Genomic DNA, 21935 nt, shown 5'->3' with positions numbered 1-21935 from the left:
CTTCTTCGAAGGAAGCCTCCCAGACCTCCTGATGAGGTCGACCCTCTAAAATGCCAGGTTCTCAGCATCACGCTCACAGTTGCAAGTGCAGGTTAGTTTGTTGGCTCTTTGACTAATGCCTGCCTCTCCCACCGGGCTGAAAGCTCGGCAAGGGAGGAACCCTGTTTGTACTCACAACCTGTCACCGTGCCTGGCATAAAACAGGTGCTTGACACACATTATTTTAAAGGGAAAAAAGAGCCCTCGCCGGTTTGGCTCAGTGGATAGAGCGTGGGACTGTGGACTGAAAGGTCCCGAGTTCCATTCAGGTCAAGGGCACATGCCCGGTTGCGGGCTTGATCCCCAGTAGGGGGCGTACAGGAGGAAGCCAAACAATGATTCTCATCATATATGTTTCTACCTCTCTCTTCCTCTCTCTTTCTCTCTGAAATCAATAAAAATATTTTTAAAAGGGCGGGGCGGGGGGGAGGAGGGAGAAATAAAAGACAAGAAAGCTGGGTAAGACCACCCTGGCCTAGCTTCTCTCCAACCCTCCCTCCCTCCCAGAATGTCTGTTGGTTAGAGGCACGCCCAGCCCCTGGGCTGCTAGAATGTGCACATACAGTCTAAGCCAGGACTTTTCACGCAGACTTGCACACCTGAAACTAATACAATAGTGAATATCAACTCCAATCGAAAAAATAAAAATATTTAAAGTCACTGCGCTTTGTTTTCCAATAGGCTCTCTACCTTCCGTAACAGGGATTTTTTTTGCTTTGCCCACTGATCTAGGCCTGGCATGTGGTCAACAGAGAGGGCGGGGTGGTGGGCACAGGATGGTCGGGGGTCCCACGGAAGCCGGGAGACCCTGGCAGCCGGTCCTGGCGCCGCCGCCGCCGGAAAGAGAGTACGACCCGGGGCTCAGGGCAGAGGCCCCTCCGGTTGTCACGTCAAACCACACGGACATCCTCAGAGCCGGCCAGAACCCCCAGGCCCAGGGGCGGCCAGGTCGCATGCTGCTCTGCGGGCCGCCGCTAGCAGGTGGTGCCACTCGCAGGTGGTGCCACAGGACAAGGTCGCCGCCAGCACGTGGCCGAGGCGGGAGGAACAGAACCCTCCGTTCGCCCCTCCGCCGGCCGGTCCACGCAGAAAGGATTCCGCAGCGCCTCCCCAGGGAGCACCCCCACCTCGCTGATGTCCCCAGGCCTCCCCGATTCCCGGGGTGAGGGAGGATCCCCGCAGCCCTCCTCGCAATTCCCCCACGACCCCCTCGGCATCCCTGCGCCCGCAGGCGCCTCGGCGTCGCTCGCGCTCCTGAAGCCCCCCGGCGGCCAGTCCCCGCGCCGCGCGCTCTCGCGAGACCGCCGTGCAGCCCGCTCCCGCCTCAGCCCCTCGCCGGCGGGAGGGCGAACGCGGGTCCCGCGGCCGAGGTCGCGGGCGGCGCATGCGTGGCCGCGGCTCCCAGAGCACCCCGCGCAGTCCGCGGGCGGAGCGGACGCGGCCGCGCGCGGGGAGCCGGCAGCCGCCCCCTGAGAGGTTGGCTTGGTCCCGCGGCCGCCCTCCCCTCGGGGCGGAACCGCCTCGCGGCCTGTCCTCGGCGCGCGGAGGTTCCGTGAGGACAGCGGGGCCGCCTTGGGCCCGGGACACCGCCGGCCGCACCGACCACCGCAGCGGCCTGGACGCGCCGCCCGGCCCGAGCCTCGAACCCGGGGCCGGCGGGGCCTGCACATCCGGCCCCTCCCACCGGGGCCTCGCCTCCCGGGAGCCCGACCCTTAGAATCCGCACACCACCTCCGGGCCTGGCTGCGCGCCCCTCCCCGCGGCCCCTCGGCCCCTCGGATTTTCTCCAGCCTCTCCGAGCCCTACGCGGCACTAAAAATGCACCCTGGACAGCCGCGCGGCGGGAGCACGCCTTGTTCGGAGAGGAGGCCCGGTTTGGGGACTTCGGGGTGCACGTTTACCGTTTCCAGGGCCGAGGGTAGATTTGATTCATCAGCCTGGAGTGCCTGTTTCCGCCGAGGCCACCTTCCCACGCTTCCATGAGGCAGGTTGCCCTCGGAGGGTTGGCTTATGTGAGTCTACTTTGAGCTGGACGTGAGGCTGACCCCTGGGTGGAGCATGAACCCTCCGCTGGAGGTTGAGGGGTGCCTGATAATGAAGGTGGAGCAGGACCCCGGGTGGGCATCGGAGCCTGTTCTGGAAGGACCGGAGAGCTCTGCATCTGAGACCTCCCGCAAATGCTTCAGGCAGTTCTGTTACGAGGATGTGAGCGGACCCCACGAAGCGTTCAGTAAACTCTGGGAACTTTGCTGCCGGTGGCTGAAGCCAGAAATGCGTTCCAAGGAGCAGATCCTGGAGCTGCTGGTCATTGAGCAGTTTCTCAGCGTTTTGCCGGAGAAGATCCAGGCGTGGGCTCAGAAGCAGTGTCCGGAGAGCGGAGAGGAGGCGGTGGCCCTGGTAATACACTTGGAGAAAGAGGCTGGAAGACTAAGACAGCCGGTGAGAGCGCATTCTCCACATTTCCGTGTTTAGAAAGAAGGGGGTGGGTGAGGCAGGTGTGCGTTGCGGGAAGCGCCATTATGGAAGGATAGTGGTACTAATGAAAGACCTTCAACGTGAATCCACTTGAATAGCAAGTAGAACAAAAAGCTTTGCTTGAAATAGTATCTTGCAAATGAAACTAAACCGTATTCGCCTAAATATTAGTTTCAAGTCTTTGGCATTAATGTTTCCCCAAAAAAAATTCTGTGCGAGAATTTATGCTCCACAGGGTTTAACTTTTGCAGCTTGATCCTAAAGAGAGCTACTGGGGGGTGGGGCGGTAAGGACTTCAGCAGTGAACCCCGGGCCCTCTCTAATCCTTCACCGTGCCAGTCCCTGTCTTCTTAGGCGACCTCAACGCCATCATCCCGTCACTCTTCTCCAGTGTAACTGCCAGGTCTGCATTTGTCAGTGGCTTTGCACGATCTTCTGGTTGTTTTTCAGCAGCCCTTCCATTAACCTCATGGAATCCTGCAAGATTTGCAGTTTCGCCTTGCAGAGGATTTGCATTTGGGTCAAGATCTGACTGCCAGCACGTTTCTGTGTCCATCAAGGACAGACATGAGATGTGGGGATTAAGCTTACTAGTATGTTTTCATTTCACCAGTGAATCTGTGTTCTGATAACTCAGTTCTCTGTGAGCCTCCTAGTAGATGTGAGGACTCAAATGATCTCTATTTTAATACCAAGAAGGCGCTGTACTTCACGCCTGACAGATCTCCATTACTAAAGAGCACTCTCCGTTCCCTAACGTCCAGACTTATGGACAGTTCTGTTAACCCTCTGACCTTAGAGCCTACACTGGGGATGGACTGCAGTGTCGTTCCTTCTCATGTCAGCTAGCCTTCTTTGCTGTCTTTTTCTCCCTTTTTTCACTATGGCTTTGGCTTTATTTCCCAGGTTTGCAGCCCTGTGCAGTCAGAGAAACAAGCCCCACATGGAGCAGTGTGGGATGTGGCAGATTTTCCCCCAGAGACCCAGCCCAGAGTGGTATCTCGGGAAGAAGCTGGAAGCCTGCACTCAGGACACCAGGAGCAGCCGACCCCAAAGAGAGAGCAGCGGCCCTTACCCAAGAAGGGTAAGAACTCAGAGATGCCAGGGGCAGACCATGGCAGATTTATGTTGCAGTCCTAACCTGTGGCTTGCTCAGAGTACTGTCCTCTCAGTACATATTTGAGAATAAATTGAGTATTGGGGAGAAAGACTTTAATAGTTGGGAATATGTGCAGCATAAGTAAAAGGGATCTTAAAGATTGAACCTAGGAAAACTTAGACTGCCCAAGCTGGCCTTGAAGTCTTGTAGTGTTACTTAAGAATCTCCATTCTGTAATCAGTTTGTGTTTTTAGTCCTGCCATGTATATATGTGCATGTGTTCTTGGCTGACTACAAAGAACTTGAAAAACTGTTTGGAAAGGTAAATAAGACATTTATTTTCAAAAATTGACTTATAAGTTAGGCATTATGTAATTGGCATATGAGAAGGATAAACATAAGACTTCATAGAGAAGGGGCCACTGATGTTCACAGCTGCCCGAGACATTCACGAATCAAGTCAGACTCAAGGAAATGAGCACCCTGTCCTTTGCAGTCCACACTGATCTCTCCATCCCTGGCAATGAGGTGTCAGGCTGAAAGAGAAGAATGGAAAGATCATTGAACCTACTGTAAAAAGGTAGGCTTACATCCTATCTCTGCCCCTCCCTCTCTGATCTTGGGCAAGTAATATTAACAAGAGCATTAATGCATAGAAGTGACAGACAACCTGGATTCAGAGCCCAACTCTGCCATTCTTTATCTGTGGCCTTTGTCAGGTAACTTCTCAAACTTTCATTCTGTCATTTGTAAAAGGAAAATAATGAGGTTGGCGTAGATTAAATGAGGCAGTGTAAGAAAGCCAGTGCATAATAGTGCTCGGTTAATGTTAGTTTCCTTTCTCCCATAATGGCATGATTATTTTTAAACTTTAAATCTGACTTACACAACTCCTCACCAAAAGACAAGATCCAGTACTGAATCTGTACCTCCTTATCCCTCCCAAAATTCATATTATGATAGAATGCATTGCAAATGTTAATGGTTTCTGAAGTTTCTAGTATGTATTCATCAGTATCTAAATTCCCTTATCACGTGGATTAAATATTCTCAGTTACTTTAGCTGATAAGTTTAGTCTAGTAAATTCATGGTGTTTCTGGATTTTGCCATCCCAGAGTGATAAGGAATTCCTAAAGTACAAAGTTTGGTCTGTTGAGGTACTTGGGAGTGTGCAGGATAGAAAATTTAAGGGATAAATATCTCAGGTGAATTCTAAAAGAAGACCTGTGATTTCAGCCATGTGTGGTCTAAGGGAATAATAAGTTTCCAAGGAAGTAATTTGATTTGCTTCTATAGAAAGTAGTGTAACAAGCTTTTGAGTTCTTGGTCACAGTGATATTTATTCTGGAAGTTTTCCCTAGATAGTCAGTTCATAAGTAGAAGTTAGACTACAGACTTGCTATATATAAGTTTGTATATCTTCATTCCATCTTTCAAGGGGTGTATTGCCTGTAGTGTCCAGGACCATGTAACTTCTTTAGCATACTGATGGGGATTAACTTATACTAGAGGTTGCAAACAGGTCATGCACATGCCAAGTCAGGCTTGTTTTGTTTCACCTACAAAAGGGTTTTTGGTTTGGGGGTTTTGTTTGTTTGGTTGGTTTTAGTTCTCAAGATTTAAGACTTTTTTTTAAAAAATTTCTTTATTGATTAAGGTGTCACATATTTGTCCTCATCCCCCCATTCCCATCCCACACCCCTCCCCACGGATGCCCCAACCCCCTGTTGAACTTAACCATTGGTTAGGCTCATATGCATGCACACAAGTCCTTTGGTTGATCTCTCCCCCCTCCCCCCACCCTCCCCTATCCTCCCTCTGAGGCCCGATAGTCCGATCGATGCCTCCTTGTTTCTGGTTCTGTTCTTGTTCATCAGTCTATGTTGTTCATCATTTCCCCTAGATGAGCGAGATCATGTGTCACTAGAGATATACTTATATGAACTGAATGTGAGATGAGCAATAATAGTTATGCTGACAGGCAAATGAATCAGTCTGTAGTGAGTTTCTTTCTGGACCAACAGTTCTTTTGAGACCCAATATCAATGTCCACCAGTTCCTTATGTGTACATGTCGGCACTGACCCCTCTGCTCTGGATGGTGGACAAATGGTGGTAATGCAGGTTCGATTCCCTCTGGTTGGGTCTCGGCCGGACCCAGGGGCACGGCTTCATCCGGACCCAGGGGCACGTGGCCTCACCCGGACCCAGGGGGTGCGTGGCCTCACCTGGACCCAGGTGCACGCGGCTTCCCCCGGACCCAGGACCCAGCCTCACCCGGATCCAGGGGCACATGGCCTCACCTGGACCCGGGATCCAGCTTCACCCGGACCCAGGGGCACATGGCCTCACCCAGACCCAGGGGCGCGTGGCCTCTCCCAGACCCAGGGTCGCGTGGCCTCACCCGGATCCAGGGGCCCACGGCCTCACCCGGACCAGGGATTTAGCTTCCCCCGGCCCCAGGGGCACGTGGCCTCACCCAGACCCAGGGGCGCGTGGCCTCTCCCAGACCCAGGGTCGCGTGGCCTCACCCGGATCCAGGGGCCCACGGCCTCACCCGGACCCGGGACCCGGCCTCACCCGGATCCAGGGGCATATGGCCTCACCCGGACCCGGGATCCAGCTTCACCCGGACCCAGGGGCGCGTGGCCTTAACCCGAACCCAGGGGCACGTGTCCTCACCCGGGCCCGGGACCCAGCCTCACCCGGATCCAGGGGCACACGGCCTCACCCGGACCCAGGATTTAGCTTCCCCCGGCCCCAGGGGCGCGTGGCCTCACCCAGACCCAGGGGCGCGTGGCCTCTCCCAGACCCAGGGTCGCGTGGCCTCACCCGGATCCAGGGGCCCACGGCCTCACCCAGACCCAGGATTCAGCTTCACCCGGACCCCGGGGTGCATGGCCTCACCTGGACCCAGGGGCGCGCGGCCTCTCCCGGGCCCGGGACCCAGCCTCACCCGGATCCAGGGGCACACGGCCTCACCCGGACCCGGGATCTAGCTTCCCCCGGCCCCAGGGGAGCGTGGCCTCACCCGGACCCAGGGGCGCGTGGCCTCTCCCAGAACCAGGGGCGCGTGGCCTCCCCCGGATCCAGGGGCTCACGGCCTCACCCGGACCAAGATTTAAGACTTTTGATATTTTGTACAAAAGTCCAGATTTCTGACTTCTCTTGAAAAAAATTAGAAGCTTGGCTATACCAGGTCCATAGTCTCACAAAGAAGCATCATCTGGGACTGAGCATTGCTGTACCCTTTCAATGGGACATGTACTCTCTCATTCCCCACACACCTTGCCTGGCCCCTTTCGTGATGTACTTTATCTGCTTACTCCCTAAAAGCATTGGCATTTTTGAGTCCTACTTTAAGTTACTGAATTCATGGAGAAAATGATCAGTTTATATTTGTTGCTTTTTTGTAACATGCTCATTTCTTAAGAGGACAAGCAGCATGAATTAAAGGGCCAGAGCCCGGCACACTAATTGATTCTTTCATTTACAGCTCGCCCTACTCCCTGGGTTCCCATCCCTGATGAAGAATGGAACACTATAGATCAGGAAGTAACAACCACGAAACTTCCTGTTGGGTCTCAGGTAAATTGTATTGTCCTCCCTGGCCTTCCTTTCTAGGGTATTCAGTCACAATGATTTCCTGGGCCTTCACTGTCCTCAGATTTTTATACTCCAACCAAGAGACCTTTCCCCCTTGTTCCTTTTTCAGAAAAGATTGGACATTTTTCTGAGTAATGGGACACATTGGTGGATCATCTGTCTTATGATTCTTTATAGTATCTTCTGTTTCATTTGGCCCTAATATACACTTTATTCCTTGATTTTAATTCTTCTTTAAGGCCCTTCTGTGCTTCATTCAATATTGTTCATCCTTCAAAGACCCACATGGTTATCTTGGTAGTCATTGCTGTTAGTGTTGTTACAGGGACCAGTGAAAGATGTCCACTTGACGAGAGGTTTTTCCTACAAAAAGAGTGTGCATCAGATTCCGGCTCACAGAGACCTCTACCGGGATATTAGGGAGGAGAGTGTTGGGAACATGGTCTCCCTGGGTAAGGATTCTTTCCCTTTTTGGATAAAAGATTTGGGGATTTATAACGTATTTATTCTACTGATGATAAAATAGTTATAAATGTTAACACTTAAAAGACTTTCATGGGTTGTCGAATCATTTTTGCAATCTAGCTTACTAGACCTAGTAACCACTTATCCATGTTCTCTTACCTTACTCATTCCTTTGTTCCAGTTTAAAATTTATACTCTTATAATTTAGTGACTAAAACATTGGAGAGGTATTATATGTGATTGTCATATTTATATTATCTCAATGTAAACTTACATCCTCTAGACTAAAGACTCCATTCACGAGGTCTCTTAGGGATTTGTTTTTGTTTTACTATAGTAAACCCAACAATTTTTACAGGGCCTGACACATGGGTGGGTGCTCAGCAAATATTTGTTGTGTGGATGGAAATCTTATAAATAGAAAAAAAGTAATTTTAATACAATAACCTCCATAGTGTGTCGTGAATTATTTAAATAGCATAAATTTACAGGCACATATCACCACTGAAGCGTCACTTTACAAGCAAACTCTGCTTTAGCAGTAGGACTTCATTCATATGCACGCTACAAGTCAAAGACTACATACAACTAAAATTGTAGGCCTAAAACATGCACTAATATACACTAGAGATGCTTTGTGCTATCTCATACGGTAGCCACTAGCCACATATGGCTATTTAAATTTATAAAATTAGATAAAGTTAAAAATTCAGTTCCTCAGTGGCAGTGGCCACATTTAAGGAATTTGGTAGCTGTATTGGACAACAGTTAGAGAACATTTCCATCATCACAGAAAGTTCCATTGGACAATGCTACATATAGACACTAAAGTATAGAGATTATAAAATGGAGCATGTCAAACTGAATGAATAAGATAAACCAATAGTTGTTTATATAGAAAGCAATTTTAAAAAAAAAAAGACCAACTGATGACACACCAGTAACAAAGCACTCTTCCCAAAACAGCGGGCATCCCAGCCTAGTTGTGTACATGATGGATATTTCCTAGTATTGTCTTGGATCACATAGCATCCAGACCTAGAAAATGCTGAATTAGTCCTTAGTAAACTCTGCAGGAGTGGGATAAGGATCATACTTTAGTACAGATTTAGCCCAGCACCTTCACATATAATCATAGAGTATAAAGACCCAGGCCCAGAGACCCCTGCCCTAATTTTTTATCATAGATTATAAACTAATGGCTCATTATCTAGCCTATATACATATTTTGGCCTTGAACAGCATTTTAAATTTAAATTTAGTTTGTAAATCTGGATTTCCAGTATCTCTTGAAATAGCATATGCCAAGCACCATGGACCCACAGAATAAAAGAGCTCATGCTGAACTGCCACCTCATGCACTTACGTTGACAGCCTAGTCCTTATAGATATTGAGCTCACGTTGTCCCTACACTTACTTCTCTCATGTAAAAATAAAGAGCAAACCTCCATCTCCAGGGTTCTTTCAGAAGGTTTTATTTGATGCTGTTTCTCTAGGAGAATTCCCTGAAGCCGCTTTGTGTGTTACCTAGAGAAGAAAACTAAATTTTATTACAAACTTACTGGGCATTGGACACTTCAGAGATGATCATTCACTTAATATTCCCAGCACTCCTTTGAATAGATGATATTATTCCCTAGGAAACTGAGGTTCAGAGAAATTAAAAAACTTCCCTAATCAAAAAAAAATAAAGTCAGTGGTGGAGCTAGGATGCACATTTAAGACAAGTTGCTCTCTACAGTATTGTACAATAACATATTCTCAGTTTGCTTCCCGATTCTTAACATCACTTTCCTATTTAGCTTGCCACATGTGTCCAGGAATTCTTACTTCTCATCTCTCATAGCCCAGTGTGTATGTATGTGTGTTTTGTTGGGGTGGGGAGATGTGGGAAGCAGATATAAGCACACTTTATTTTATAAGTAATAAATACTGGTCAGGAGCATACTCTGAACCTGCACAGCGTTAGATACCATGAGGGAATCAAAGGTAATAAAATACGTTTCTTACCCTTAAAGGTTTTCCTTTAAGAACCACCTGGGAAAATACATGGGAAGTAAAATGATAGTTTGAGTTAGTAGATGATTGTGCCAGAGAACTCATGTACCAGTAACTCTAGTGTGCACTGTCATGGTGGAGGAGGACCCTAGAAGAGAGGTGATTGGACAAGATCTTGAAGGACAGTGGTCCAGGAGATCATGCTTCAGCAGAAGGTGGGCATGCAGTAATGAATGATCTCTATGTCTAGTATGAAGTATGTTTCTCTCACTATAGGAAGTGCAGTATCTACTTCTAACAAGATAGCCCAGGTGGAGCAAAGGAAGGAGCCATGGACCTTAGGTCTACATTACTCTAACAAAAGGAATAGTCTACGAAGCAACTGCATCAAGGAAAAGTCAGTTCATGCTGTTCAGATTCCTGCAAGGAATGCAGGGAAGATGCGGAGAGAGCAGCAACAGTGGGGCTTAGAAGATGAAAAGATAGCAGGTGTGCATTGGAGCTATGAGGAAACGAAGACGTTTCTCGCCATTCTCAAAGAATCTCGCTTTTATGAAACACTTCAGGCTTGTCCCAGAAACAGCCAGGTGTATGGCGCTGTAGCTGAATGGCTGCGAGAGTGTGGCTTTCTCCGAACTCCGGAACAGTGCCGGACCAAGTTCAAAAGTCTCCAGAAGAGCTACCGAAAAGTGAGAAACGGCCACATGCTCGAGCCCTGTGCCTTCTTTGAGGACATGGACGCATTGTTGAACCCTGCAGCTCATGTGTCACCCACTGACAAGCCAAAAGAGATTGTGTCTCTCCCTCGACTAAAGAGAATTGGTGTCGGTGCTAAAGAACAGATCAGTCTGATGGAGGAGGAGGAAGCTGCAGAAGAATCTGATAGTGAGGAAACGGGCATCGAATTTATTCGGAAGTCTGAGATTCGTGGTACCCCTGTCTTGTTTCAGAACCTGAGTGGTAAGTGTTGTGCTTTTGTTTGGTTTGAAAATGGATGATGTGGTCTTTTGGGGAAAAGAATAGTCCAGAAGTGACCAGGCCTGAGGAGTGCTGTCATGCACACTTTGCCTCAATCACTGTGACTGGTCACATAACTAATAGTGTTCTCAGGTGTCTGTTGCTGCCCCCAGTACAGTTTTAGTATAGCTCTGAGTGGCCATGGAGGGTTCTTTTTGAGGTTAGAGCATAGCCTGGATTTTGAGTACTTGGGACCTATGAAAGGAAGAGAAATGGAGTCAGAGGGCTCTAAGGATCTAACATTACCTGAGACTTGGTATAAAGCAGTCAAGTGTATTAGATTGTAGTATACTATCTAGAATAACCAGTGAAAGAGTGTGTAAGTAAAAAAAAATGAGTAAAAAATGGAATTCTAAAAGAAGGAGAGAAAGGTGGGTGTAAACCGAAATATATCTTCAATTGCAAACTTAAAAGACTATCATACATTTAAAAAAACAACTATATGTTTTTACAAGAGATACATCTAATCTAATAAAGAGTGGATATGCTAATTGACCCTCACACCGTTGCAAAGATGGAAGTGCCCACAGCCAATAAGGAGGGAATATGCTAATTGACTGTCCCGTCCTCAAAGATGGCGGTGCCCACAGCCAATAAGGAGGGAATATGCTAATTGGCTGCCCCACCCTCAAAGATGGCAGCACCCACAGCCACAAGATGGCAGTGCCCAGTCCCCTCAGCCCCACCGGGGCAGCAGGCACACAGCAAGGCCGGGCCCACCCCCAGGCAGGCCTGGCCACTCCACACACCTGCCTCTGGAGTCCCCCAGTCCCCTCAGCCCCCCAGCTGCCCAGGGCCAGCCCAAGGTGCAGACAAGCCTCAGATGGCAGCTGCCCAGGGCCACCTGAGGCTCAGGTAACCAGGGCCAGCCGAGGCTTGCACTGCCAGCAGTGGCAGCAACAGAAGTGTGATGGGGCATCGCCTTCCCCTGATTGCCGGGTCGCCTCCCGACCCTGAGGGCTCTCGGACTGTGAGAGGGGTCAGGCCGGGCTGAGGGACCCCCCCTCCAGTGCATGAATTTTCATGCACCAGGCCTCTAGTTTTAAATATAATAACACAGAGACATTGAAATTAAAAGGACAGAAGAAGATATACCATGCACCATACAAAACAAAACTGGTATAGTTTGGGTACTGGAACATGCAGGACTTAACTGCCAGTTAATAATTGTGACAGTAGACACATCGTCTGAGTACTTTGAGCTTCAGTTTTCTCATCTGTCAAGTATGACTGAGAATGCCAGGGTTTTTGTTAGTTAAGTGAGATGACATGCATGAAGGCATTCTGCAAATGTTAACATACAATAAAATATTGCCTGGTATCACTGTTACTAGTAATGTTTCTCTACCTTATGAAAAGGTAAGTTCTCAGAACAGAAAAATAAATCAGGCAGGAGAACTGGGACTGTATGCATGACGATACCTGTTCAAAAGAAATAGCTCTCAGGAAAAAGATTGGAAGATATGTTAAGCATGCACAGGTATTCACCAATCTGGAAATCCATTGACATGTGGGTGGGGCTCTTAGAGTATCTCAAATACAGGAATCCAGTGAGGGACTGGAAGAGACCACCCAGTAAGGTAAGGATAGAAATGACTTTTTCCTGCTTACAAAACACAAAAAGTAGAGTGTAACAAACTGTATTCCGACATGTCCTAGAAAGTTTTGTTCTGCTATAAAAGCTGGACATCTGCTTGTATTAACAGAACATTTCATCTCTCAAAATAGAGGACTCAGTGACCTCAAAAACTACTCTAATGAACATAATTCTGCTCTTCAAGGAAGACTGGTTAAAAAAGTGATAAGAACTTTGGGGGAAGTTCCTAATGGGTGTCCCAGACCATTCTTAACTTGAAAAGACAGCTAAATCCTTAATCACCAGAGCAGTGTTAGGTTGGGGGACTGCATTTTCACTCTACCAAGTAAACTGAGATTAGTTTATCGATTTCAGTTAAAAATCATATTGGAATTTTTACTTTATAGATTCATCTGAGAATTGATATCTGTACAACTTGATTCTTCCTATCCAGAAACATAGTATCTCTTCATTTTTTCTAGTTCTTTTATATCTTAAAACATTATAGATTTTTTATATAGATCTCATTTTTGGCAAAGCTTATACCAGGCATATCATAGTTCCTGTTGCTACTGTGAATGGGATTTGTTTTCTTTTACTTCTTAAATTTTGTAATTTTGTATAGAAGCTACAGACTCCTTTTCTTATATCTTTGAACTTTATCCTTGAATGGCAGGTGTACACTGGGGCTACGAGGAGACCAAGACTTTTCTTGATATCCTCCGGGAGACTCGGTTTTATGAAGCACTTCAGTCCTGCCATAGGAAGAGCAAATTGTATGGAGTAGTGGCGGAACAGCTGCGGGAGTGTGGATTCCTCCGGACACCAGAACAGTGCAGGACCAAGTTCAAAAGCCTTCAGAAGAGCTACCGCAAAGTGAAAAATGGTCATGTGCTAGAATCCTGTGCTTTCTACAAGGAAATGGATGCCCTGATAAACTCTCGGGCATCTGTCCCCTCCACCAGCACCCCAGAAGAAGTCGAACCACCTTCAAGGCAAGAAAGAGAGGATATTGAGATTGAACCCCAGGAACCTACAGGCTGGGAACTTGAGGAGACCTCACAGGAGGAAATAGTAGAAGATTCTGGCAGCGAGAGAATGAGTGAGGAAGAAATTGAACAAGAGTCAGAATTCCAGGGACCTCCAGGTCTACTGCAAAACCCAAATGGTAAGGATCATCGAGGGTTGTGGTCTAAAAGAGAGTGTGATTTACTGAAAAATTAGTAGATCTGGCATGTCATTCGGGTGTATTTATTCATTAAATATTTGAGTGTCCTGTGCAGTTTGAGGGACAGGGGATATAGCAAAGTAAAACAAAGTTTGTATGCTCATGGTGCTTCTATTCAAGGAAGGAGCTTACATTCTAGTGATTCAGTTTTGGGGATTTCAGCCTCAGTTTTTTCTGTATGGGTCAAGCAATGTTTTATATCTCCTAAAAATTTTGTGGGGGAGAAAATTTGGAATTGTACATGAAAAAAAACTCAGGTGAAGGAGGGTGTCAGTAAACCTGAAACAAACGGTCTCGGTGATGTGTGATATGCATGAGAAAAAGGACAGGCAGAGACCAAATAGAGAGAGGCTTTATCCTGGTTCTCAGCTCCACCTGGGTATTTCCCGCTGACAGTTGGAAACCCTTGTGAGCATCTCATCAGACTTAAATTTTCAAAACTAAAATCACCATCCTTCCTACCCCATAGCTCTTCCCTATGTCCTCCTATAGGTCCTCCACACTTAAAACTTCAGAGATATTTTTTATGCCTTCTCTCCCATTATTTACATCCAGGCAGTAACACTTTTTTTCAACTGTTTTGGAACTTCTATCTGTCCCCTCTTTAGTTCCTGTAGCCCATACCCTAGTTCAGTCTTTGTGTCTGTTGGCTAGACTGCTGTAAATGTCTCCAGACCAGTTTTCTCTATTGATTGGCCTTGTATTAATGTTCCACCAGCCATCCTTAATCTGGGCTCTTATCTTTCTGTCCTTACCTGTTATTATTTCCATTCTGAAACTCTGTGTTCATTCACAATAAACATTAGAGAAGGAGGAAATTCATACACATGCTTTCTGGTAGTATTATGTTGGAAATTGTAGTATGAAGGCTGAAATTGTTAAGTCCTATGTAACCCTGGTTAATAACTCTGGAAACAAAGTCCTGAGGTACCATCTCTTGTGAATCTTGTCTTTTAAGTTGAACTCCAGATCTGTCATCAAATTATCAGGCTCTGTCTGAAACAACTACTACTAGGCTATGACTTCCTCCAGATTCCAAAGCAGTATTAGACCCACTCAGAAAGCTTCAAAAGAACTGCTAATTGAACAGTGGCATTGCCAGGGCTTTTTACTTGAATTAATGGAATGATTGATGGCTGCCTCCTCCCCACAGCTTATGCCACAGCAGTCCGGCTTGGGACAGAGGGATTTCAGCAGTTTCAACTCAATATGTGGAAGGAAAGTAATGTTGAAACTGGCAAGTAGAAACAAGGCAGTATAGCAAAATGCTTATGAACAAAGGTTTGATAATCAACCCGAGCCTGGATTGGGCCCAAGTCACACAACTTGTGATATATTTATGAATGAAATAATACAGTGTCTGAAGTTTGCTTCAAAATAGTCTGGGTAGAGGGGACAGGGAGCATGTAGGAATAGAGATGAAACAAGATTGGCAATGAGAGATCATTGTTAAAGCTGGTGTGTGGTTCATGAACGTTGATTGTATGTACAGTTCTCTACCTTTCTGTATGTTTGAATTTTTCATAGTAAAAAGTTAATGCAAAACAACATAATTAAGTGACCAGGACAGAATCAGAACCAGAGCTGTCTGATTCCAAAGCCTGTGTCTCTTCACCATTTTATGCTCTCTATCCAGAAAACTTCTAGAAAAAGCTGTGATCCAAGATGTACCTTGCAGTGAACTTGGGCTATAGCTAAAAGACTAAGGAGAAGATCATTCTAGTTTGGGGAACAGTGAAAACTAGGGTTGAATTAGTGTGGTCTGTGTGAGACAGCCAGAAAAATAGTGATGGGAACATTCGAGGAGAAGAAAGAAGTACTGTTGGGTAGGATATGATTAAATATTGATGCACTTAAAAGTCCATTGAGAAATTTGGACTTGATCACTAGAATCTACTCTATGCACTAGTGTAATGTAGTGTATTTCAGGATATAAGTGACACTTTGAAAACAGGATGAATTAGAGGGGAATTTTGGGGAGATCAGACAAGTTGCTACCATGTTAATTAGGACATAGATGAGGAGCAGTTCAATTCAGAAGACATTTCGAAGGCCTACTTTGAACTAGGTATTATTGGATATTCTTGGAACTGAATGAAAGTAAGACATAATGAATTGGGGAAGAGTAAAAGGACCTGAAGCCAGTGAAGTGTACAGGGAACCTAACAGATGAAGCTTTGAAGGCCATGTTTATGTTAATAGAGGACTGCTCTGAAATTTTTATTGTCTTTTTTTCAGATTTTGAAATTGGAGGTAATATCAAGGAGGATGCAACACAGGTAATATATAAGGACATGGAGCAGCACAAGACATTGATAGAAAAGTCTAAAAGAGTTGTTTCCCAGAATACTGAGCCAGGTAAATATTGTAAAATAGAACGTATCTCAGGAACACAATGGGAAAACCATCAAGGAATCAGACAGGGAAAGCCGATGTCTCAGCCTAGAGATTTAGGGAAAGCTGTAGTGCATCAGAGGCCTTTCATGGGGAAGAGACCCTACAGACTTCTCAAGTATGGAGAAAGCTTTGGAAGGAGTGCTCGTCTTCTGTGCCGGATGACCCACCAGAAGGAAAACTCTTATAAGTGTAGTGTCTGTGGGAAGTGCTTTGGTAGAAGCAGGAGCCTCATCAGACACCAAAGAATCCACACGGGAGAAAAACCTTTTAAATGTCTTGACTGTGGGAAAAGCTTTAATGACTCCTCAAACTTTGGTGCCCATCAGAGAATCCACACAGGAGAGAAGCCCTACAGCTGTGGAGAGTGTGGGAAGTGCTTTAGTCAGAGCTCAAGTCTCATTATACATCAGAGAACCCACACAGGTGAGAAACCCTATCAGTGTGGAGAGTGTGGGAAAAGCTTCACCAACAGTTCTCATTTCAGTGCCCACCGCAGGGTCCACACTGGAGAGAATCCCTACAAATGCATGGATTGTGAAAAGAGTTTCAATAACTGTACACGATTTCGAGAACATCGGAGAATGCACACTGGAGAGAAGCCCTATGGGTGTGTTCACTGTGGCAAACATTTCAGTAAGGGTTCTGTTCTGACCAAACATCGGGAGGTCCATGTGAGAGAAAAGCTCCTGCCACATCCTCCATCCATGTATTCCCCAGAGAACCCACATAAGGGGAGAACTGATGATTTCAGAAAGACTTTTTGATGACGATCTCTTCTGTTCCTCAATGTCCCTTTAGCCATCCTACCCTGATCTCACTCTTGGGATCTTTTATTAGCTATAAAGTAATTCCCAAGATAAGCTTGAGAATATAAATAAAATAAAGTCTTGGATCCTGTTCTCACCTCTGCCTCTAACTTGACCAGCTTCTCCTTTAATAAAAGGGAGAACATAAATTGTCTGAGTTCAGAATGGAATTATCTTCAATATGTTGAGGCTACTTCTATGGAATTGCTATATCCAGCAACATTCAAGATCCTTCCATGTAGGTGAGAGTTGTTTTCAAGGAGATGAAAGACACTGAAAGGTGGTTTCTTTTTTGTTATGTACCACATGAGATTCTGGATGCAACTTGACCACAGAGTTTCATGTTTGAGTAGAAGTTTCAGGAGTCCTACATCAAGTCCATTTTGGTTTTGAAGATAGCCACAAAGGAAACTGAACGTTTTATAACTTCCATCAGAAGTCTGTTGCAGTGTACCGTTTTTGTGTCAAGAAGTTGATCTGAATAGTGAGGGTAGAATCTCTGTGTTGTCCCTGAAGTCATGTTAGCAATGCCTTGCCCTCCATAGAGACGAGAAGCAACTGATCACCCATAATCTTCTGTATACCAACCTTTTCTGTATTTGAAGACTAAATCCCCTTGGCTGCTGCTTTCCAGCCTATAAGAATCCAGTCCCTGTTATTGTTTCCCATATGTCCTACACTTACCTCTTCATGTTCTGGGTGCTCTTATCCGCTCTTCTGAGCTACCACACTCTCCTCAGATTGACTAGGCTGCATGGTCATGGGTGTGTCTCATTAAAGTAAAGGATTTTAGACACATTCTAGTTCTCCCCTGTAACTTCTCTCGTTCTTATCTAAAACATGATGTGTGTTGGCATATTTATGCCTTCCAACCTCACACTTTAGTATAATATTATATAATCATAGTTTCCTAAAACTTTAGGGGGTAGAAAGAAGTAGAGACCTGAAACATTAAATATTTCTAAAACCAGTAGGACTCCTTAGGCCGATCAGATAGCCACCTCTGTCCAGTCCAGCACTTCCAGGGCTGTTTGTTAAATATTCTCTTTTCTGAGGCTTCTAGACCTTATTTATAGGATCATGAAAGCAGAAATTTGCAGAAACTTCCAATCCAGAACATATTAGTTTTCTTCATTTACCTGTTTACCTGAAAAATCTTTCTGATAACCCCCTAGCACTGAGCCCAATAAATAGTGAAGGAAGGGTTCAGATGGATAAATAGTTCATTCCTTTCTGGAAGTTAGGTGAAATTTGGTCACCCAAGGCTGGTTGCTTTAGGAGGGAGAAGTCATAGTTTGGTGGAAAGATAACCAGAGTCAGGGTTGTGGGTACACGCTTCTGATCTTATCTCTCCTTTCCTTTGTCATGTGCTCTCTTATTTGAACACATCTGGAGATAACATTTTTCCTTTGACTATGTTTGAATCTGTTGAAACTTGTTCAGCAGAGTACCAAAAGGGGTAGGCAGTTAGGATGCCAGCATAGGGTGTGGCCTGCTGGAAGGCAGGTGACTCAGGTAAACGTTGATAAATGTTCTCCTTTACACTTGGAAATGTTATGCTTGTTCACATCTGAATAGATTAACTTCCTCTGTGTTGTCAGATTTTCTTTCCTTTTTTCTCTTCTATTAATCATTTTTATTTCTCAATTACCATTGACATACATTATTGTATTGGTCTCAGGTGTGTGTTGTCTAAATCATAGACTTAATGGTAAGTGCAGCTTCGTGTTGGTAGTGTGCTGAGCAAGCACAATAAGATGTGTTAGTGCCAGTGGCGTGTGCTTACACTGTATAGACCTTCTGAAATTCCAACTCTAGAGAAGGTGCACATTAATAGAAGTCACCACTTCGTAATATGTACATAGGATTGATAATTATATCGACTGATGCATGATTCAGGAAAGGTGATTTATTCAAAAATATTTATTAAGCACCATTGTGTGTTAAGGCCATGTTCTAGGCACAGTGAGGGATATGAAAATGAAAAAGGAAGCACGGTGCCTGTACTCAAGGACCTTGAAATATGGCAGAAGTATTGCAGCAAAAGGTAATGCCAATTACATGCAAGTTATAAAGGTCAGTGACTCGATCATGAGAAAACCACCTTCACTTGCAAAAGTGTTTTTCTCACCCCTAAAATCTTGTTCTTTCCCTCTGTCTCCCAGACTTCCCTAGTGGCACAAAGGTTCACACCCAGTCCTTCTCCTGTGGGAGAGACTGATTCTGGTGTAGTCTCAGATGTCTGGGATCAAGCTCAGGTGGAGTTTGGGTTCCCCTGCAATACTCCTGATTGCAGATGGGCTGCTGAGACATGTATTAAGTTAACTTAATGAAGTTTGTCTCTGTTCTGAGGAGACAGAAGGTCCTGCCCACCATTCAACAAGACTTCTTGCATTTTATCCTTTTGCAGCAGGAATGTGAAAGTCAAAGTGAGAGGTGTCTTTTCTACCACATAGCACTGCCTTTACGACCATTGTAGAGAAAGCTTGCTTTAGAGCTCAGTACCAGCGCTTCAGCTCTGATCCTGAGCAAAAAAAAAAAAAAAGTTACTTTTAAAAACACTGTGATTTTTATAACTTACTGTTGTTTTCCTTTTGTTCTCGCTGCTAGAAAGCCCAACAAAATTTACAACCTACCTTAACCATCTACCTAAAACCTATATTTATTTAATCCTGTCTTCTTTCTTTGAAAATTATTTCAAATCCTATGTTTTTTAAATGGTATAAATAAACAGACATTTTCTTTACTGACACCTTTCCCAAGGCACTTTGGAAACTGGCTTGTATTCCCTGGCTAGGCTTGCTTTGTTACTCTCACAAATACCTCCAGTTCTTACTGTTGATTTTATTATACAAACAGCCTAATTTATTCATCTGGAAGGAAACTTTACTTCTTTAAAGAGGAAAACTTAACACATATATTTACACAGCCCAGGCTGCCTGCCATGGTGGAGTGAGCATTGGACCAGAAGCCAAAAGAGACAAGTTTTAGTCCTGTTGCTGCCACTTACTGAGTCGTTCTACAGATCAGAGCCTCTCTCTGGCCGAAGCCACTTATCTGAAGAGAGGTTGGACTTGATTGCCAAGACTGCTCTGACTCTAAGGTTCTGTGAGGCTGTGGAGCACGGCGTGGATGAGGGAGAGTCCGTAAGAACAGGCTGCCCGGCCAGTGAGCCCACTGCCCACTTCAGGCAGAGGGATGCTGTGCGCAGCCCAGGAGCTTGCTCAGGAGAGAAGGAAAGATGGCGCGTGTCACCTTGATAGCCAATGCGGTAGCTGGCTGAGTAAAGAAAGCCTATTTTGTGAGGTCTGGTGCCCAGTGACAGACAAGACTCAACTGGGGAAGCCGCAGGGCCAGTAGTGTCGAGTGACTGGTGTAGCTACAAGCCTTTGCCCTGTCTGAATTTATTCCAGGTATAAGTGTCTTTCTGTTCATTGTTTTGTATTGATGTTCACTTAGATGTCTTCTTGAAAACTTATATGTGAAATAAATGTCTGCAATAAATGACTCATTGGTTTTTGCCATAATTTGATGGGTGCCTTCTGTTAAGGAAGAAGAGAACTTGTCTAAGAGGTAACAAAAGCTGATGCTAGTAGCTAAAGAGAATTTCAGTCTTGTTCCAGTTCAGTCTTCTCCCCCACAACTAGTGGGATCTTCTGTTAGTCCACAGCTATTCCTGTGCAGCTGGCCTCTGATAGTAGCCATTGCCATTGTCCCAAATAATGGTTGGCTCTAATTCCAGGGTAGGATTAGCCTTGGGTTCACACTCTGTGTGAATCTGGGGGAAGCACTCACCCACAGCAGCCTTTTACGGTGGAACAAGACTCCACAACTTCCCCAAAGATACACAGTATTGCTTTTGATTTACTGTTTGGTATAAAGGGTTCCAGTGGCTTCCACTTTCCCAGTTTCAACTCCATAGGTCATAGAGTCAATGTAGAGATTTTGCTACTTGCTGAGCATGTATTTTCCACTATTCTCATGAACTAGGAAGAGCCACGGGGTGGGTCACCTAAACATGAGCTAGACTCCAGACAAAGTGCCTCTCTCGCCTGGGTGTCATAGGCCTCTACTCGGAAGCCGACTACAGTGAGGCCCAAATATAGCTGCTCAGACACCATCTAGGCGCCCCTGTAAGTTTCCCGTGTTTTCCTTGAGCAGACAGCCACAACCTTTTTGGAGGAAGCTAAGATAAAGGCTCATATATGGTGACCTATCTGAGTTCTCCCACAAGATTACTGACCTCCCATTGCGTTAGATCTGTGCTCTGACTCAGGCTTGGAATTAGATGAGAGACTTTAAATCTCTAAGAGCCATAAATCTTCAATTCCTATAAATCAGTTAAAACAATTAGACTTTGAGGGAGGAGAACGAATGCTTTGTTCTCAAGCACTAATAGGAACATGGCTAGTCACAACTTCCAAACTCCGTATTGGGCCCGAGGACTCGAAGGGAAAACATGGCTTTGGTTCCAAGAGAGGCAAATACCTAAACTCATCCTGAGGTGGTGGACTCTGGAGGAGAACGGCAGTGTGGGAACAGGGAGTGGGGGTCAGGCCCAAAAGGCCTCGGCCTTGAGGTTGCTTGGATGCAACACAAAGCCTGTGGAACACGCAGGTGTGCTTGGCGTGGAAGCTGTGGAATTGTCAGTAAAGGGTCCCTCTTTCAAGAAACCCCTTGGCCTGGTCAAGTGTGACTTAGCACTAGCACACACATCTGAGGACCACTCCCAATGGGGGCAGCAGATCAGGCACAAAAAAAATAGTTCCATGAGTAGACCGGTATACTTCCCTTTCTGGATTGCTTAAGCTCCCAGAGTTCTCGGTGAGGGAGAGGTGCAAGAGTCTTATACCAGGCTTCCCAACAACATGGCATGTGAGGGCTCAAGCTAATTCTGGCAAAAAGGAAGGAATCAGTACTTCTACCCCAAGGTTCTAGAACAGGACATGCCTATTGCAGTAGGAAGAACACTAGACGGTGTCTAAAATCCTGGGTGAGCTGTCACTAGGTCACTGTGTGGGTATAGCCAAATTATCCAGCCTCTCTTGGTTTGGGGTTGGAAAGTATGAGTGCTTCCCAGCCTTTCCCCATCAAGAGGCCCAAAGAGCATAATGAGGGTAGTTGACAGAGCAAATGCATTTGTACCAAGTCCATTTAGAAACTCCACCCTCTTGCTATGATTTTGATACTTGCAAGCTGCAAAACGTTTGATTAGATGATGGTCTGTA

The 21935-nt window shown here is 45.8% G+C and overlaps 1 protein-coding gene across 2 annotated transcripts; it reads left to right on the top strand.

Annotated features, from left to right (window-relative positions):
* Nucleotides 1-1409: 1409 nt before the first annotated feature.
* Nucleotides 1410-20115, top strand: ZKSCAN2 (zinc finger with KRAB and SCAN domains 2). Of its 2 annotated transcripts, XR_013814771.1 has the most exons (8): nucleotides 1410-2478; nucleotides 3421-3598; nucleotides 7110-7201; nucleotides 7545-7671; nucleotides 9960-10643; nucleotides 12953-13444; nucleotides 15743-18754; nucleotides 19637-20115. XR_013814771.1 is itself a non-coding variant. In XM_079794141.1 (7 exons), exons 1-7 carry the CDS (start codon nucleotides 2098-2100, stop codon nucleotides 16663-16665), a joined length of 2877 nt encoding a protein of 958 aa, XP_079650267.1. In that variant the 5' UTR covers nucleotides 1410-2097; the 3' UTR covers nucleotides 16666-20115. The 2 variants fall into 2 exon arrangements, 1 of the variants encoding a protein (XP_079650267.1); XM_079794141.1 differs by having other exon boundaries at nucleotides 15743-20115.
* Nucleotides 20116-21935: the final 1820 nt, after the last annotated feature.

The sequence above is a fragment of the Cnephaeus nilssonii genome (genome assembly GCF_951640355.1).
Source record: "Cnephaeus nilssonii genome assembly, chromosome: 2".
NCBI classification, from domain to species: Eukaryota; Metazoa; Chordata; class Mammalia; order Chiroptera; family Vespertilionidae; genus Cnephaeus; species Cnephaeus nilssonii.
This window is presented reverse-complemented; position numbering and strand designations above follow the sequence as displayed.